At 41.5% G+C, this 17,834-nt stretch overlaps 1 protein-coding gene across 1 annotated transcript in view; it reads right to left on the bottom strand.

The window, feature by feature from the left end:
* CRKL (CRK like proto-oncogene, adaptor protein) overlaps positions 1-5,315 on the bottom strand; it is a 30,935-nt gene extending 25,620 nt beyond the window's left edge. Inside the window, exon 1 of the mRNA XM_063086779.1 lies at positions 4,517-5,315. Coding sequence (XP_062942849.1) covers positions 4,517-4,827 — 311 coding nt within the window. The 5' untranslated portion in view covers positions 4,828-5,315. The remainder of the gene's footprint in view (positions 1-4,516) is intronic.
* Between the last annotated feature and the right edge of the window lie 12,519 nt (positions 5,316-17,834).

Genomic DNA, 17,834 nt, shown 5'->3' on the forward strand with positions numbered 1-17,834 from the left:
TTCACTCTTCCACGGCTCTTCTCATGCTCTTAGCCATCATTCCAGACAGGTTGCCACAGGCCTGGTGGTCCCACCTTACTTAACATCTTAGCTCAGACCTAGCTCAGGATAATATGAACTGCCACTTCTAAGCAATGTCCCTTTTTACTTATCAGAAAGAATTAAAATATTTTATCCTTAAGAACCCTTAGAAATAATCTAGTCCAATTATTCAGATCAAAAGGAAAATTCTCAGGTAAAAAAATCTTTGGATTTGGAACTTTTTAAGACAAGTGAACAGATATGATGGGGGGGAGGGGAGAGAGGGAGGGGGAAGAGGAACAGGTAAAGGGTCATGAAAATCAACTACAATGTATATTGAGAAGAGTTTGTTAAATTAATGAACAGATGAGACAACCATTTATTTTAGTCAAATATACAATTAGGAAACACAGACACACAAAATAAAATAAAAAAACAAATCAATCTTTGGATTTGAGCCTTAAACAAGAGAAAGTCACAAATCCAATGGCTAGCTACTTTACATGCCATGAGAACCCAACTCTCAACTGGAATAAATTTCCATTCTTGGCATGACAACAATGTTCTGAATCAAGTTCAGATGACTTAAACTACTGATCAGGAGAAATGCAAAGGGGTTTATTCACAGTACCAAATTCCATGCTGATCAACATTACTAGTAATCCTTCTCCCCTATTCCCAACTATGAAAGTCTAGATTTGAATTCTTAAATATTTAGAACACGGGATATTGGGAGGAACTGCAACCATGCTTCCTGTAGTATCCTCCTGTCCTTGCTTGGCTTCTGCTTCACGGGTGTGAGGGTCCTCCTCTGGGCTATTAGGTTAGACTAAGCATCCTTCCTCAGTTCTCTCACAGCTACTTTACTATGCATGGAAATGGCCTTATAAAATAAAAATTTCAGAAGCATGACACAGACTGCCTGATTCAATGTTGGTTCCATATTACCAGGTATATGCGACCCTCACTGTTGAGTAAAAAACATTATTTTCTCAAAGGATCAACTTCTGTCAGCTTTTAATGGAAAATTTTTTTCTCATGATTTTTTTCCTAGCCTCCATTTATTTACATACACTAGAACTGAAAAATACAAGCAAGCTACACAAAATACACTTTCAAATTTCTAAACCATGGGAAAATGTACTTCATATCTAAACAATCCACCCAGAAATCTTTTGAAACATTTTGTTGTTAAATTGAAAATAGCCCTTATTAAATAAAAAACACTTCGGCCGGCCCGTGGCTCACTCAGGAGAGTGCGGTGCTGATAACAGCAAGGCCACAGGTTTGGATCCTACATAGGGATGGCTGATTGGCTCACTTGGGAGAGCGTGGTGCTCACAACACCCAACCAAGGGTTGAGATACCCTTACCAGTCATCTTTCAAAAAATAAAAAAATAAATAAAATAATAAAATAAAAAACACTGGAACTTACCTGAATATTAATAACTACAACTTAAACAGAATCTTAAAAATGCCTATACTCAAATAAAATGGAAGTGAAAACCACCACAGAATTTGTTTATCGAACAATTTGCAATATAAAAATTACACTCATGTGGGCCGGCCCATGGCTCACTTGGGAGAGTGGTGTTGATAACACCAAGGCCATGGGTTCGGATCCCATATAGGGATGGCCGGTTAGCTCACTGGGTGAGCACGGTGCTGACAACACCAAGTCAAGGGTTAAGATCCCCTTACTGGTCATCTTAAAAAAAAAAAAAAAGTTTGCTTCAATGCCTGAAAAGTTAAATTACTTAATTTATCCTGTTTGGGATATGAAGAAGCATTACACTGAGTTTTCCGTTTGGCCAAGATTCTACTAGCCACCAGCTTTCTATAAAAGGTTAATAACAGGCCAGACCTAATTAATGAATTTCAGGCTTGAGAGAGGCGATTCAAAGATTCAGTATAGGGCCAAGGCTCACTCGGTAGAGTACGGTGCTGATAGCACCAAGACCACGGGTTTGGATCCTATATAGGGATGGCCGGTTGGCTCACTGGCTGAGCGTGGTACTGACAACACCAAGCCAAGGGTTGAGATCCTCTTACCGGTCATCTTAAAAAAAAAAAAAAAGATTCAGTATAACAAGGTAAATCCAGCCAGGATCCAATTCAACCAGCATTGTGATCACCCGTGATACACCAAGGAAAATAAAAAACTAAATTACAGCAATATGCCTGAAGCAGAGGGCACAAAGAAGGAGAAACCATTAAAGCTGAATGTGAGGAGAAGGGTCAGGGAAAAGCCCAGTTATTTGTAAGGGAACTAAAACAACAGGTAGGATTTAAGTAGGTGGTGGAGTTAGGCGATCTAATGAAGAGTCAACAGCCTCAGCAAAGGTACAACACTATGAGTTGGTAAGGATCGCTACCAGGGAATAAGGAAGCAACCCAGCAAATTGCAGTGAAGGAAGGATGAGAGGGGGCAGACAAAGAGAAAATTACGTTTGGTATCTGACAAGACACATATATGGAAAACCAGGAATCGGTTTTGTGGACAGTGAGGAGCCACCGCAGCATACTTCTTTTCCTCCCTCTAGAAGGGGATCAAGCCACTGACGTACACTTTTGAAACAGCTGTATTATAGTAACTGTGACCTCAATGTAAGCACATGCCTTGTACACAGCATGGCTTAATAAATGCCTGAAATTAATTATATAATTCACTTTCACAAATTAGAGATGTAATTTATTTAAGCATTACAAATCCCATTATAGTGAGTTCTACGATTCTTTCCAATACTTTAAATTGGAATTATATTGTGCTCAAAGTTGACGGCAACCACCAGCATCTGTTAGGACTTGCAGGTTTCACCAATCAGATTCTTTGATGCCTTGGTCTTTATTATACAACACTTGATTTATAATCACTTTCTCCCCATTTTTCAAGTCCATTTAGTTCAGTAGTTAATCTTATAGTCATTATACTGTCACGATTTTGTTTCTTTTCCATTTCTATTCCACAGACGCAACACTTATGCATCCACTTGGTGTCCTTAATTAATTATAATAGCTTTTAAAGTTCAGAGTAAGACCTTGTCAGCAAATCTATAAAGTAAGAAACATCACCCTGAAAAATCTACATCAACACCCAATTTTAAATACATGTTTAAGAAGCAAACGAGGGTAGTAAACTACCTTTTTTTTTTTTTTTTTTTTTAAAAGATGGCTGGTAAGGGGATCTTAACCCTTGACTTGGTGTTGTCAGCACCATGCTCACCCAGTGAGCTAACCGGCCATCCCTATATGGGATCCGAACCCCGGGCCTTCGTGTTATCAGCACCACACTCTCCCAAGTGAGCCACGGGCCGGCCTGTAAACTACCTTTTATATTAAAAATTCTAGGCAACTTTTCAATTCAAATTTGGCATAATTTGAACAAAAGAAACCACTGATAAAATACTTATTAAGGCAAATTAAAGCAAATAATCAAATAAAATAATGCATTTTACTTGGAAAAGAGAATGCTTGATGATCAGTGTCACTGGGTTCTAGACTTTTAAAAAGACAGTAAGTCATTAGACTTAATACAAAAAAACTATGTTTGAAATTGAAATAAGATAGAAATAAGTGTCATTCAAAAATTTTCCTTAGAGGGCTGGCTAGAGGGTTAGCTCACTTGGTTAGAGCATGGTGCTGATAACAGCAAGGTCAAGGGTTCAGATCCTCTTAGGGAAAGCAAAAAAAAAAAAAAAAAAGGAATTAATTCTCCTTAGTAACATTTTAGCCTTATTCCACCTTGGAAATTAACCAAAGTAATCTCTAGTTTATTAATGGTCCCCCTTGGGGGAAATATAAATTTTCCAAAAAATATCCTCGTCAAAGCCAATGCACCTTCTCTTTTCTTTGTAATTACTGTACTGTAATCTTTGTAATTAATGTATTGTAAAAGAGAAGGTGTCTGTCCAGCTTCAAACTTGACAACAGAGTATCAACATACAATTGTAATATTTCACAGTTAAAGGTTTTTGTTTCTAACGGCTAAAACATTCTCATTTGGCGACTGTTCCAAAGGCTGCAATCCAGGAGTTCTTAACCTGCAGTTCAGAAAACTGCAGGGAGTCCAAGAACCTTGAATTGTGCGCAAACTGGTGTGTACGTGCATTTTCGGGGTGAGGGGGGCATGCCACGGCTATCTTCAGATTCTCAAAGAAGTCTATGGTCCAAGAAAGGTTTTTTTCAGAAAAAAAAAAACAACGACAAAACCCTGTATTAGTACTATAGCCCTGATAGGTGACGAAAAGCAAAAAGCCTACATTTTGAACTATGCGACCACCGTTAAACATATTTAAAAGGAATCCTCTCATCCAGTGACCCAGATCCTGACACTAGCCTCCCGTTCGGAACGCCTTCTGAAAAATAATTTGGTTCAGAATGGGGAGAAATGGGTCCAACATCTCCCCCCGCCCCAAGACAGCGACCGACCCCATTCTGGACCCTCCTTCGCGGTCAGGGTGGTTGCGCACCCGCAAAGGGCGGGCGCTCGAGTACCTGGGCGCGGGCTCGATTAGGGTGGTGGTGTCCAGGTAGTGGATCTTGTAGAACTCCAGCAGGGCCGGCAAATGGTCAAACTCCTGGTCCCCGATCTTAAAACGGCGGTTGGGCAGCGAGTTGATGATGTAGTGGGAGACCCGCGAGTTCTCGGACACCGACAGCACATAGTCCCCGGGGCAGGTGGAAGAGTCACGGACTAGGAACACGCCGTGGCGCTGGCCCTGGAGCCGGGTCTGCGCCTCCTGGCGAGACACCGGCCCCATGTACCAGGAGGAGCGGTCTGAAGAGTCGAACCTGGCAGAGGACATGATGCCGTGGTGGAGCAGCGACTGCTCTCGCCTGCTCTGGAAGCCTTTGCCCGTCAGACTGCTGTGGGGCCGAAAAAGGGCCTCTAGGTACACCTCAGTGCGCGCTTAGAGGGCCGGGCCAGCACCTTCCTCTCAGCTCTGGGCCCGCAGCATCCTTCGCCGCCGCCCCCTTGCTCCGGAGCCGCCTCACAGAGAGAGCCGGCCCGGGGATGCGGGGCAGAGCCCAGGGGTCGGGGCGGGCGACGCCGGGCCGCAGCGGTGGCCGCCCCGGGGCTTTCGGGCTGTCTGGAGTACCGGGGGTGCCTCCAGTGACTCCCGGCCTGGAACGCGCCGGCTCCGCAGTCCCACGGGCCTGCACCGACTCTCGCCGTCACACGAAGCACCGGATCCAAGAAGTGTTGCGCCTCTGGGACGATTTTGCCCAGCCAGTTCCCAATAGCCACAGCAACAAAATGGCGGACGCGGGAGAAGCAGCCGGCCACCTCCCCCTCCGCTCAGCGCGCTCCGTTTGCGCACGCGCAGGGCTCCGACTCCCCGCGGCCGCCGGGGCCCTCCCCGTGACGTCACTCTGAGCAGCCAGTCAGGAGCGTGGTCACGACGGTAGGGGCGTGCGCCGCTCCCGCCCGCTCCCGCGTTCTAGGAGGAGGCTGAGGAGGCGGTGGCAGCTGGCACTCCCTTCCTGAGCCGCGGTGCGCCGCCGGGGGCGCTGCCGTCGCCGGGTCTCCCAGCGTTGGCAGGAAAACAGCTGGAGCCGAGAGGGAGCGGCGTTTCGAAAACCTGCCTCTGGGAACAAAGAGTAACCAGCAGGCCGCGCATCGCAGGCCAGGGAGGCGTGGCACTGAGGTGACCTGGCCGGCCAAGAGGCCCAGGGTAGACTCAAAGGCTGACAGGCCCCGATGGGCCTAGGTAGCTCAGGAAGGGGATGACCCCGGGGGCTGCAGTGACCACCAGATAGGTGACTGGATGACGCAGGCACGAGGTAGCCTGATAGGCAAAGGGACCCAGGGTGGCTAGGTCACCCGACTGGTACAAATCGGGATATGAAGGTTGGATTGGCAGGATTAAGTAGTGTAGGAAGTCTGCAGCCAGGGGTACTCTGGCCATCACGGACTCTGAATTGCTCTGAATTGAAGTAAAATACAAACGCCTCTCGGGCGTGGCCTGAAGGCTTCACCTGCTCCGGATTCTGCCTACTTCTCTGAGTTAATCTCGCATTCCCCCTTGCTTACCCAGCTCCAACCATGCTCTTCTAATGCCCTCCTAGCCTATTTCTTCTCACTAGAGTCAATAACCCTCCGCCCCCCCCCCCCAGTAAATTTTAAGAGCAGAGATCTTGTCTGCCTTGCACAACGTTTGGCCCTAACTTGATGCTCCAAATATATATATATGTATATGTATATATATATATATATATATATATTTTTTTTTTTTTTTTTTTTTAAAGATTACCACCGGTAAGGGGATCTTAACCCTTGACTTGGTGTTGTCAGCATCATGCTCATCCATTGAGCTAACCAGCCATCCCTACATGGGATCCGAACCCGGGTCCTTGGTGTTATCAGCACCACACTCTCCCAAGTGAGCCACTGGCCGGCCCTCAAATATTTTTTGAATGAATGGCTATTGAAAAAAATCACCAGGTTAGTGGTGCGCAGTTATTGGTAGCAACACCCCCAGAACTGACAGACAAGAAAGTATGTCCAAAAAGGGAGAAGCAGGCAGAAAGAGCAAACCATACTTAGATCCCTCCACCAGTGGAATTTCAGTTTAGCAGTTTGCACCTCACAGGTTGAACATATCCTAGATTGTGGGGTGATAGGTGATGTCCATGCTAGGGTGAACTGAAGGGGAAATGTCAAGGTCTGTTTTCTTTTGTGACTCAGCATAGGCAGGTTTTCTTCTTCCCCAAAGATGTTTTCATGTGGTATTAGTTGTAGTCTCAGGTACAGTCTGAATAGTATAGAATTTTAAGCTGACTGCTTGGGTTGAATTCTAGCTAGCTGATTGACTAGCTGACTAGTTGGGCGACCTTGGACCAGGTACTTAATCATTCTGCGCCTCATCTGTATGATGGGGATAATAATAGCACTTGCCTCCTAGGTAGAACTAAGTGTATTAAACAAGCTAATAAATGTAATGTGCTTAGAATAGTGCCTAGCACATATTATTAAACATCATATAAGAGTTTTGCTTTTTTTTTAAATAAAAGATGACCAGTAAGGGGATCTTAACCCTTGACTTGGTATTGTCAGCACCACACTCTCCCAAGTGAGCCACGGGGCGGCCCTAAGAGTTTTCCATTATTATTATTCATTCTCTCCCTGGGCCTTTACCTCCTTAGCTTAAAATGGTGAGCAGATCTCTCAGTGAGTGAGTGAGGGTGGGGACAAAAATCTGCATTTGATTTTCTTTTTTCTTTTTTTTTTGCGGCTGGCCAGTACAGGGATGATCTTGGTGTAACCAGCACCACTCTCCCAAGTGAGCTAATAGGCCAGCCCCAAACAGGTATATTCTAAAAGCAGAACAAAAACTGACCACACCCGATGATTACTGTGCAGACACAGTGGTAACAGTTTGAATTAATTCTTATCACTTTCTATTGTAATTGTTTATAAGTATCTCTCGCTTCCTAATCTGAGCATCTTGGGACAGACTGTAGTATTTTGTTTGTTTTTTGGTTTTATAGTATTATTTTTTGTATTCCCAGTGCCTAGCACAGTGCCCAGCACATAGTTAATAAGTGGTTTTTGAATGTAGGTGGAAAAGGTGGGAAGAAAGCGGAGAAAAGTGAAAATTTATTTTAGAGGGCTGGCCTGTGGCTCCCTTGGGAGAGTGTGGTGCTGATAACACCAAGGCCATGGGTTCGGACCCTATATAGGGATGGCCAGTTGGCTCACTGGCTGAGCTTGGTGCTGACAACACCAAGCCAAGGGTTGAGATCCCCTTACTGGTCATCTTTAAAAATATATATATATATATGTATTTTTTTTTTAGAGAAGGTAAGGAAGACTGTAATTGTTTTGTTATTAACATAATAAATGTATTTAAAATATATATTTGGAACTAAGGTTTATTAACCCCATATCTCCCTCTTTGTTTAATCTTCCATTTGGATTAAACTTTGCCTTTCAATTTCCCTTTTTCTGTAAATAATATCACTGTTTTCCTAATATACAGGCTCAACTCAACACCTAACATATTATGCTTTTCAATTCACAGAACTTCATACAATCCATTATTTTTCTTAATCCAACCAAAGTCCTAGGAAATATCCCTTTTATAGGTGATCCAGAGGCTGTGAGAGGTTAAGTGATTTGTTCTAAGTTATATAATTTGCAAGAGGCAGGTGTGGCACGCTTAAGCCAGGTCTATTGTTTTGTTGTTTCTTTTTTTTTTTTTTTTAAAGATGACCGTAAGGGGATCTTAACCCTTGGCTTGGTGTTGTCAGCACCACGCTCACCCAGTGAGCTAACCGGCCATCCCTATATGGGATCCGAACCTGTGGCCTTGGTGTTGTCAGCACCACACTCTCCCGAATGAGCCATGGCCGGCCCCTAAGCCAGGTCTATTGATTTGAAGTCAGAGTCCCATATTTCACTATAACATGACCAAGATTTAGTCCATCTCTTTGTTTTGCAGATAGGGAAACTGAGGCCCTCCAAAGTAAATTCTGATACCAGAAAGGAATATCAGTCCTGGAATAGGATGGTTGGATTTGTCCCCCAGTTTGGATTTCAGATGCCACCACCATTCTGCTTCTAAAGTGCCAGGTTCCCCACTAAAAATTCCTCCTCAGTTGGTTAGAGCACAGCATTATAATACCAAAGTCAAGGGTTTAGATCCCCTTTATGCCCAGCCAAAAAGTGCATAAATAAATAAACAAAAACAACCTTTATTCAGTCTGGCCACTTAGCTCAGTTGGTTAGAACATGATGTTGATAACACCATGCTCCAGAGTTAGATCCCTGTTACCAGCCAGACACCAAAGAATATATATATTTGTATTTTCCTCTTAAAGATGGGCCAAAATACCTGTTTCCTCTTACTTCAAAATAGTATAGAGAGGATAAGGTGTGGGTTAGATAAAGATGAAATAAGAATGGCCGTGTGTTGTTGATAATTATCAAAGATAGGTGGGATGTGTAGGGAGTTAATTATACTATTCTACTTTTGTATTTATGTTTGGAATTTTTCATAATAAAATTTCTAGAAAATACTTTCTTTTTCTTCATTAGCACAGGGGAGACAAGTGCTTTAAAAAAAAAAAAAAAAACTTTCCAAAAAAATGTTCCTAAAAGAGATAACAAAAATGTTATCCTCACTCACTTTTTTTTGGAAGTGAGGAAACAGCAAGGAAGCATAAAAAAGGGCTGTAACGTACAGGTGTGATTCCACCTTAGCTTGTTTATTCCCACTGTTTCCAGGTGGTATTAACCTTAAACTCTCGTCTTCTACTATAATTACAATCTAGACTCCAAGGACTGATAAGGCATTTTGAACAACTTGCCTGGATTCCTTACTTCCTACCCCTGATGCTGCCTCTGCACAGACGCCACAATTTTGGGACCCACTATTTTTTTTTTTTTAAGATGACCGGTAGGGCCAGCCCGTGGCTCACTCTCACTCAGGAGAGTGTGGTGCTGACAGCACCAAGCCAAGGGTTGAGATCCCCTTACCGGTCATCTTTATTTATTTATTTTTTTTTATTTTTAAAAGATGACCGGTAAGGGGATCTCAACTCTTGACTTGGTGTTGTCAGCACCACGCTCACCCAGTGAGCCAACTGGTCATCCCTATATAGGGATCCAAACCTGTGGCTTTGTTGTTATCAACACCACACTCTCCCGAGTGAGCCATGGGCCAGCCCTTGGGACCCACTATTGACTTTTGTTCTCCCTTACCTGGGCAGACCTAATTTTGGGTGATGTTTAAGGTCAGGCAGACTTTCTAGATTGCTGTCTTACTGAAGGCACCAGAATAATCTTCTGTGCCTTCCTGCTGCCCTTGATTCTTTTCCAGCATGGATGTTAAGAGGAGAAGAGGTGTGACAATGTAGATATGGAATTACATGATGTGTTTACTTTAGTGACTTGATAAGATCAGCAGTCCTTAATCCTCTCTACAGGACTGGTTGAACTGTTTTGTTTCTACTGCATTTACTAACCGAAATCTTTGAGTTCTTTGCCTCCTAGGCAATAAATTTTCTTTCCTCAGTTCTTTTCAGTCACTGTTCCCCCATGTTTCATCTATATTTCTAAGTTTATCTTTCTAAAACAAAAAAGAACCTCATTGATGATTTTCTTTTTTCCCTCCTATTACTTTGCTACTACAATATGTATAATGTTTATATCCCCATTATAATTTTCCATGCCAAACTATTTGAAATATCAACTTAACAATCACTTTCATAGAGTGATATCTCTGAATTAAGCTTAGTTGTCATATCCAGAAGCTTTGTTGACCACTATAGAAAGCACTAGCCTACTTTGCCCAAGTGTTTTAAAGTGTGGTCATATTCCCCTTGCCATTTTCTAACATAGTTTTAATTATTATGTCATCTCTTTGTTATGTCCACTTTCTTATCACTTAGCTACTTCTGGGCTGAAAGGCAAATTCTCTTGTTTCTCCTCAATTTCAGAACACTCTAGAGTGTCATTAGTAAAGTTGTGAGCAGGGTGATTCCCCCTCACATTTATCTCAAAGAAGCCAGTTCTATGCAACTCTCTGGACGAGAGGTCAACAAATTTTTACTATAAAGAGCTAGGTAGTAAATATGTTAAGCTTTGCAGGCCAAGAGACAAATCAAGGATATCATGTAGGTACTTGTATAATGAGAAAAAACATTTTTCTACGAATTTTTTATTGATTAAATTCAAAATATATTAATAATTAAGTATAACCTTTTTGTTTTACTAATGGAATTCTTTTATTTAGGATAACATTCTGCTTAATTGGGGTTCGAAGTCAGTGTTCCCTATTAAATGCGGAGCTATTAATGCTGATCTGTAATGAGATTTTACATATTTCTTCTTTGAAAATTTCTTTCACCTTGATGGCACTGCCAATACCGATATCAGGCTATAAGCATATGATTTTAAATGAGCATATTAATTATTGGAAGGCATGTATAGAATCTATTAGATTCTTCTCTTGATATTTGCCTTTTAGCATATTATTGCAGATTAATCACCTTCAATTGAAGGTTAGGTGGAAGCTACTCAATCGTACAATTAAATTGATTTTGAAATATGGGAATTTCCAGGGCACTTGGCATCAAGATCCAAAAAATGCCTCTGCAACTGTGGCTTGAGCTGATATATTTGCTGCAAATCTATATGGGAATGGAGATCTTGCTTCTTGTTTTAACTTTGGACAGCACAAGAAGTGTTTAAAGCAGCTTAACATCACTTATGATTCAAGACAATGTTACTAATGGAATTATTGAAATGACTGTGCTACAGTATACTTTTGCATATAAGCACTGCTTTCTCCTATAATTTTAGGTTGAATTCATTAAGAAATATTATCAAGTCTGTAGCAAAAGCTTATTTCCAAAGCTATTAATTATTTGGTGATAATGGTTTATTTAGTACAATTCTTCTCTGTTCTAAAAAATTTCATTCTTGGCCCTGAGCTATAAAAACCCAGAAAACTCAATAAAACCTTATCACTGCTGAGCTGTTGAAATGCTGTGCGGTAGGACAAATCAGGATTTTTTTTTTTTTTTTTTAAGATGACTGGCAGGGGCTGGCCCGTGGCTCACTTGGCAGAATGCGGTGCTGATAACACCACGGCCACGGGTTCGGATCCCATATAGGGATGGCGGGTTCGGATCCCATATAGGGATGGCCGGTTCGCTCATTTGGTGAGCGTGGTGCTGACAACACCAAGCCAAGGGTTGAGATCCCCTTACCGGTCATCTTTTAAAAAATAAATAAATAAATAAAAATGACTGGCAAGGGGTCTTAACCCTTGACTTGGTGTTGTCAGCACCACCCTCTACCAAGTGAGCTAACCGGCCATCCCTATCTAGAGATCTGAACCCATGGCCTTGGTGTTATCAGCACTACACTCTCCCAAGTGAGCCACAGGCTGCCTCAAGTCAGGATATTCAACTTCCATTTCTTTTTTTTTTTTTTTTTTAAAGATGACCGGTAAGAGGATCTTAACCCTTGACTTGTTGTTGTCAGCACCATGCTCTCCCAAGTGAGCTAACTGGCCATCCCTATATGGGATCCAAACCCAGGGCCTTGGTGTTATCAGCACCACACTCTCCCGAGTGAGCCATGGGCTGGCCCTCAACTTCTGTTTCTCACAAAAATTCACAGACCTGATGATGGTTAAATACAAGAGCAAATGAAGTTTACTGTTGACACTTCTAGTTCAATAACACAAGATTAAAATATTTTTTGAAGATCAGTTCCAGATGGATAATTTATTTATTTATTTATTTTTTTAAAAGATGACCGGTAAGGGGATCTTAACCCTTGACTTGGTGTTGTCAGCACCACGCTCAGCCAGTGAGCGAACCGGCCATCCGTATATGGGATCCGAACCCGGGGCCTTGGTGTTATCAGCACCGCACTCTCCCGAGTGAGCCACGGGCCGGCCCCAGATGGATAATTTAATGAATAACCATAGGCTCTAAACACCTTACATCTTCTAGAGTTTTATAAATTTGTTTAACTAAGCCTCTTTCTGTTTCATACATTTTACCACCATCAATTTTAACACATCTTAGCAGATTCCACTTCAGGTTATATTGAATTAGTGTTTTCTCAACTTCTTTGAATATATATATTCTTGCTGATAGTTGTTCCATGCAAACTATTCAGAGAGGCTTATTCTTACAAAAAAAGGAGGGGAGAGGGTTACAAAAAACAAAAGAAAGAAAAGAGGCTTATTCTTCAGTGACTTCAAACTCAGCATTGACACCTCAAATAAAAAACAGCACCTAAACAGTGTTGGCAACATCTATCAACTAATCAATAAACAAGGAAAATCACTCAAAATCATTTCTTTTGTTTTTCAATTTACTATTGATGGTTCTCCCAATGACCTCAAGTCTTTTCCATTTGATATTCCATTTGAAATTTTCCAATCTTTATGACTGTTGCTTTCCTATAATTTGGAAATACTGTGATGACTGCTTAGTCTAAGTTGACATATATTGTATTCTTTTAGCACATATATAGTGCCATTACACAGTAAAGACAATGCTTTGCCATCCTTTTAAATAGCAAAATAGTCTACACTCCACTTTGTCTTGAAAGTGTGGCATTTGGGGCTTAGCTCAGTTGGTTTGACCATAGTACTGATAACACCAAGGTCTAGGATTTAATCCCTGTACTGGCCAGCTGCCAAAAAAAAAAAAAAAAAAAAGAAAGAAAGAAAGTGTGGCATTCAAAGTCCACTTTTCTTTTGATACAATAGATGTGCACTGGCAATTTTAAAAAGTAATATAAAATGCTGTGGTAGGGCAACAACATGTGGCATTTGAAACACTGTTGTTAGAACTGCATCACTATAAGGGCCGGCCCGTGGCTCACTCGGGAGAGTGCGGTGCTGATAACACCAAGGCCACGGGTTCGGATCCCTATATAGGGATGGCTGGTTGGCTCACTGGCTGAGCGTGGTGCTGACAACACCAAGTCAAGGGTTAAGATCCCCTCACCGGTCATCTTTTAAAAAAAAAAAAAAAAAAAAAGAACTGCATCACTGTAATTTTAACCACCCAACTCTGCCTTGTAGTGGGAAAGCAGCCATAGGCAATGTGAATTTATCCCAGTGGGTGTAGGTATAGCTTTATTCCAATAAAACTTTATTTACAAACCCTGAAATTTGGATTTCACATATTCACGTCCCAAATATTCTTTTGATTATTTCCCCCCATCATTTATCGATATAAAAACCACTGTTTGCATGCAAGCAAACAAAAAGAGTTGGTGGAATAGATTTGGCCCGTGGGCCATTGTTGTCAACTTTAATTATTTATTTATTTTGGCTGCTGGCCAATAAGGAGATCTGAACCCTTGACGTTACAAGGCTGGGGTCTAACCAACTGATCTAACTGGCCAGCCCTCGTTTGCCAACTTTAGACCAAAAGTCTTTCGTACTGAATGTGTGCCTTTTGTGCTGCTCCTAGTGGACCCAGGGTTTTTTTTTTTTTTTTTTTTAAAGATGACCGGTAAGGAGATCTTAACCCTTGACTTGGTGTTGTCAGCACCGTGCTCACCCAGTGAGCTAACCGGCCATCCCTGTATGGGATCCGAACCCGTGGCCTTGGTGTTATCAGCACCACACTCTCCCGAGTGAGTCACGGGCTGGCCTGGACCCAGGGTTTTTTAGGGTCACTGCCACAACTTCTAATTGACCTCTTCCCTGAAAAAGTCCTCTGATGATAACCACTCACCCATGGTAAATAAATTCTGTATTGGTTTACATCTTACTCCATCTCTCTGTGTGGCCCAGTTCTCTATTTCATGGTATTAAGCTCCAGACAGCCTGGCACATGATCCATGGTAACATCCCACTGCACTGTCAACCTCTGTCCCAGATGGAGCTCTCTCGTCTAGTTACGGTATTCCAGCCATAAGGGGTGGCTTGAGCCATCAGAGTTCTAGAACACAGAGAAAAGGTCAAATACTACCTACTCCCACAACACAAAAACTACCTCTCTTATGCCTTGTTTCATCTGGGACTGAGGCAAAAGCAGTGATTCTCAATGCTGACAGAACGTGTACCAAACAAACTGAGCTAACTGGCCAGCCCCTATTTCCCCTCTTTCTTACACTAAAGGAGACATATCCACTCTTCTGCATCTTGCTTTTTAAAAATCTAAAAATATATCCTGGAACTATTTCTTTTCTTTTCTTTTTTTTTTTTTGGCCACTGGCCAGTAAGGAGATCCAAACCCTTGACCTTGGTGTTATCAGTACCATGCTCTAACTGAGTGAGCTGACCAGCCAACCCCAAAACAAGATTTTTTTTTTTTTGGCAGCTAGCCAGTACAGGAATCTGAATATCCTGAAACTATTTTGATATCAGTATTTAGAGAGCTTCCTTGTTTGTTTTTATATTTACATACTATTCCCTTGTGAAGATATACATAGTTTAACTAGTCTCCATAGGTAGATATTGAAATTATTTCCAAATTCTTGTTATAAACAATGCCACAGTGTATAACTTTTTACTTTTTTTTTAGGTATGCAAGTATTTCTGTAGGGTGAAGTCCGGAAATGGCATTGTATATTAAAGGATAAATACACATCTATAGATATGGTCAAGCTGCCCTCCATAGAGATTATACCATTTTGTATTGTAGCAGCAATGTAAGAGGATGTCTGTTTCCCCATACCCTCATCAACAGTGTGTGTCAGAATGGGCTTGGCTTATGCAGCAGTGGCTTAAACACAACAAAAGTTTATTTCTGACATGGGAAGGGCAATGTTCCTCCGTGCAGTGACTCAGCGATCCAGGCTGATGGAAATTTCACCATCCTGAGGCTATACCAAATGGAAACTTGACCTTCTCCCTCAGTAGGTGAATTGGGGAACAGAACTGGAAAGTCTCTATACTTTAACAGCACCAGCTATTAAATCTTTCAGCCAGAGGAAATACGTTAATTTTGCTCACATTTTATGGGCTAGAATGAGTTACATGACAAGCCTAAATTCAGGGAGAACAAGAAATTGTATTCTCCATATTCTCAGAAATAGCGAACTGGATATTCATAAAATTACATGTCCAACTTTTAGATTCTTGCCCATCTGATAGGTGTAAAAAATGTTCAGAGTGGTTTTATTTTGCATTTCTCTTATAGAAATGAGGTCGAGCATCTTTTCATATGTTTAAAGGCTGTCATCAGAAGCACTTCTCTGCCTCTGTCAGATAGTGTTTCCCAGGTTGATCTTCACATTTGGCTCCCAATAAATTTTATGAAATTGAAAAATAAATAAATAAAATAAAGTCTATCATCAGTATTTTTTAAAGCTCCTAGCTAATTCTAATGAGCAGTCATGCTTACGCCTCCTGGGGCTCTCCTACTGAGTTAAGATTTTCCATTTGAGAGAAACATCTTTTTCCCTCAGTAGGATGGCAGTGATTGACCCAGTGAAAATTTGTCCTATAGCTGAGACCCTGCCTTTTATGAATAGAAATAGTTTGAGTCTCATTATAGAATAGCTTTCAATCAATAACCATAGCATTCATGCTGTACAACTTATACACCATAACGTGTGGTCAGATGGTCACTCTAATAGTCAGAGCTAGAAAATCTTTGCCTAAAAACAACCAAGATTCAATGCTTACTAAAAGTCCTGTATCAAATCTTGTGACCGCCAACTCTATTTGAAGGAGGAAGTATTTTATAATTGATCCTCACTATACTGTCATCTCTAATAGGGTAAGAATTTTTTAATGATGTGGACGGTAGACAGAAGACTTCAACCCTAAATCCACCTTTCATAACACAAGACTAAACCTCAAAAGATGGTATAAGACTATGAATATATATTTTTTCCCACTCAGGTCCCAGTTTCCACATTTTTATCTCCTACTCATCATAGAGCAGTTCCTCTGAACATCTTTCCTTGTGAAAGTGAAGACTATGTTTTTGTTTAAACCCCTAGATCATGTATGGTCCTCCCACTCAATTCTTAGTGCCAAGAGTATTAAAAAAGTACTCATGACTAAGGTCAGGGTCTAACCTTCCTGGGATTAGGCAATCAGATCAGTCTATACCTGCAACACCAGAGTGACTCAATGGTCTTGCAAAAGTTTACTCACCATGGGTTTTATGATATAATCATCTTAACTAACCAAGCTGTACTGGCATGCTTTCAGTGGCACCATTAGAAACCCCAATTCAAAGTAGTTTAAGCAGTAAGGGCATTTGTTATTTCCCGTAACACAAAGTCTGTAGTGGAGCATCTCAAGATGTCTGGGCCCTGGGTCTGCTTCTGTGTGATTTTCTTGGTTCTGACTTTCTTCAGATTTTGGGTTCATCCTGTGGATGATAGCGAGATGGCTGTAGTCATCCAAGCCTCACATCCAGTCATGACAATGCCCAGTGGAAGAAGAAGGACTGTCATTTCCTTATGTCCAATTTTAAGAGCAAAGAGCATTTCTTCTACAAACCCTCTGGGAGATTTCCCTTCACATCCCTATCCCATCAGGTCACATGCCCATTCCTAAGGCAAGGACCAGCAAGAATAAGGCCACCTGGGCTTGACTTAGGCCAAACAAGACTGTGGCTTTGCCATCAGAGAGGGAGGGAAAATTATTTTGGGGTAGACAATCAAGCAAATGTGGACTAAGACTCCCCCTTGCTGGATTTCAGGAAAAGAAGTCCTGTCTAAGATCCTGAGATAATGAACATTTAAGTGATGAGTAAACTCAGCACACCTGTATAGGGCATCTTCTGGGAGCTAGACTTGGGGATGCAAAGGTGAGTATGATAGTAGAGGAATAAGCACTAAGCAATCTTCTGATTTTTAACTTGGCTCTTCAAATAGCCTTCCTACAGGTGGAGAATGAACTTTTCAGTTGTGATGAGAATTTCGCTTTCTTACTTTTCACTCCCTTCCTGCCTTGCCCTCTTCCCCTTCCTTTTCTTACCATCCATTCAAAAAAAAATTACATTCAGAATTTTGCCTATGCTGTGCAAGGCACAATACTCTGGAGTCCCATCTTCAGAGAACTTACATCCCAACTGAAATTGTTTGACAAGTATATTTCTTTTTTTGTTTTGTTTTGTTTTGTTTTTGTTTTTTTCTTTATATATTTCTTATTATAAATGGGTAAGCATGGTCTTTTCATTTTAAAATTTAATGTGTTTTTGGTATCTGCAAGACACTGGCCACTTCTGGGCCTGTGGACTGGGGACCACCACATTCAGGGCCATTTTTGGAGGTTGCTCCCTAAGCTGACCAACTGGCTTCCCTAAATGACACTTTTGTCATAACCACAATAGGAACAAACAGAGGTTTTTAAGTGGTGGAATGACA

The sequence above is a fragment of the Cynocephalus volans genome, chromosome 2 (assembly GCF_027409185.1).
Source record: "Cynocephalus volans isolate mCynVol1 chromosome 2, mCynVol1.pri, whole genome shotgun sequence".
NCBI classification, from domain to species: domain Eukaryota; kingdom Metazoa; phylum Chordata; class Mammalia; order Dermoptera; family Cynocephalidae; genus Cynocephalus; species Cynocephalus volans.